General features: G+C 68.5%; 1 protein-coding gene across 1 annotated transcript in view; it reads left to right on the top strand.

Moving 5' to 3' along the window:
- Positions 1-1252, top strand: part of LOC116838058 (SCO-spondin-like) — a 168823-nt gene that overhangs the window by 56055 nt on the left and 111516 nt on the right. The window contains exons 30-31 of the mRNA XM_075063419.1: positions 482-634; positions 1072-1212. Of these exons, the coding sequence (XP_074919520.1) occupies positions 482-634; positions 1072-1212 (294 nt within the window). The remainder of the gene's footprint in view (positions 1-481; positions 635-1071; positions 1213-1252) is intronic.

Genomic DNA, 1252 nt, shown 5'->3' with positions numbered 1-1252 from the left:
GGGCACGGGGCCAACAGAGGGTGTCCGTACAGCCGGATGTAGGGTGAACAGAGGGTGTCCATACAGCTGGGCACGGGGCCAAGAGAGGGGTGTCTGTACAGCCGGGTGCAGAACAGACAGAGGGGGTGTCCGTACAGCCGGGCGCAGGCAGGCAGGGAGTGTCCATACAGCCGGGAGCAGGGCAGGCAGAGGGGCGTCCGTACAGCTGGGCGCGGGGCGGACAGAGGGGGTGTCCATGCAGCCGAGTGTGTGGCATACAGAGGGGTGTCCATACAGCCGAGTGCAGGGCGGACAGAGGGGTGTCCGTACTGCTGGGTGTGGGGCGGACAGAGGGGTGTCCGTATAGCCGGGCTCTGGGCAGACAGAGGGGGATGTGTCAGGAATCAGTGCAGCTCCACATGGGCGATATGGGGGTACTCCAGCTGGTGCAGTGCATGGGTGGGGCTGGTCCCACCTGCCTTCTCCCCTCTGTGCCCTGCAGTGGATGGTGCCTGGAGCGAGTGGGCGACGTGGGCGAACTGCACCCAGGACTGCCGCGGGGTGGTGGTGCTGCGCCGGGAGTGCATCCCGCCCCGGAACGGGGGCCGGCACTGCTCTGAGCTGCCCGGAGCCTTGCCCAGCATACTGGAGATCAGTGAGTCCGTGGGGTGGTGGTGGGGGTCCCCTGCTCTGGGCACGGCCGGCATCCATGCTGGGGAGTGGCTCTGTGGGGCGGAGCAGCTCTCTGTGCTTCCCCACGGCCTGGCTCTCGGCCAAGCCCACAGACACCGTCTGTTGTAGCTCCTTCCCCAATGGCCAGGCTACCCTGCCCTTGAGTGGGGGTCAGGGGCCCTCGGCCCCCCAGGGCCGCTGTGTGTTGCTGTTGGCCCTGGAGCTCCCTCTGCTGGGGTGGGGGGTTTGCTACGATGCTGCCACCATGGCCCAGAACAGCTGCTCCTGGCAGCCGGCTCCCAAGAGGGTCGAGCCCAGTCTGGCACCTCTGCCTCGTCCTGGAGCTCCCGGGGCTGGGCCGTGGGTGGTGGGGGCTGGCGGCCCTGAGCGAGCTAACTGCCCTCCCTGGTCTCTCTGCAGAGCCCTGCCAGCTGGAAGGCTGCCTTAACGCCACCGCCTGCCCCGTGGGCCTGGTGCGCAGGCCTTGTGCCCCGTGCCCCATGTCCTGTGCCGATCTGGCCAGCAAGGGCAAGTGCAAGAGGGACAGGCCCTGCAGCCCAGGTAGGGCCATGGGGGGGCTGCGAGGGGCAGGGGCTGGGGG

Source organism: Chelonoidis abingdonii, chromosome 2 (genome assembly GCF_003597395.2).
Source record: "Chelonoidis abingdonii isolate Lonesome George chromosome 2, CheloAbing_2.0, whole genome shotgun sequence".
Classification (NCBI taxonomy): domain Eukaryota; kingdom Metazoa; phylum Chordata; order Testudines; family Testudinidae; genus Chelonoidis; species Chelonoidis abingdonii.
Note: the sequence above shows the minus strand (reverse complement) of the source record. Positions and strands in the feature narration are given on the sequence as shown.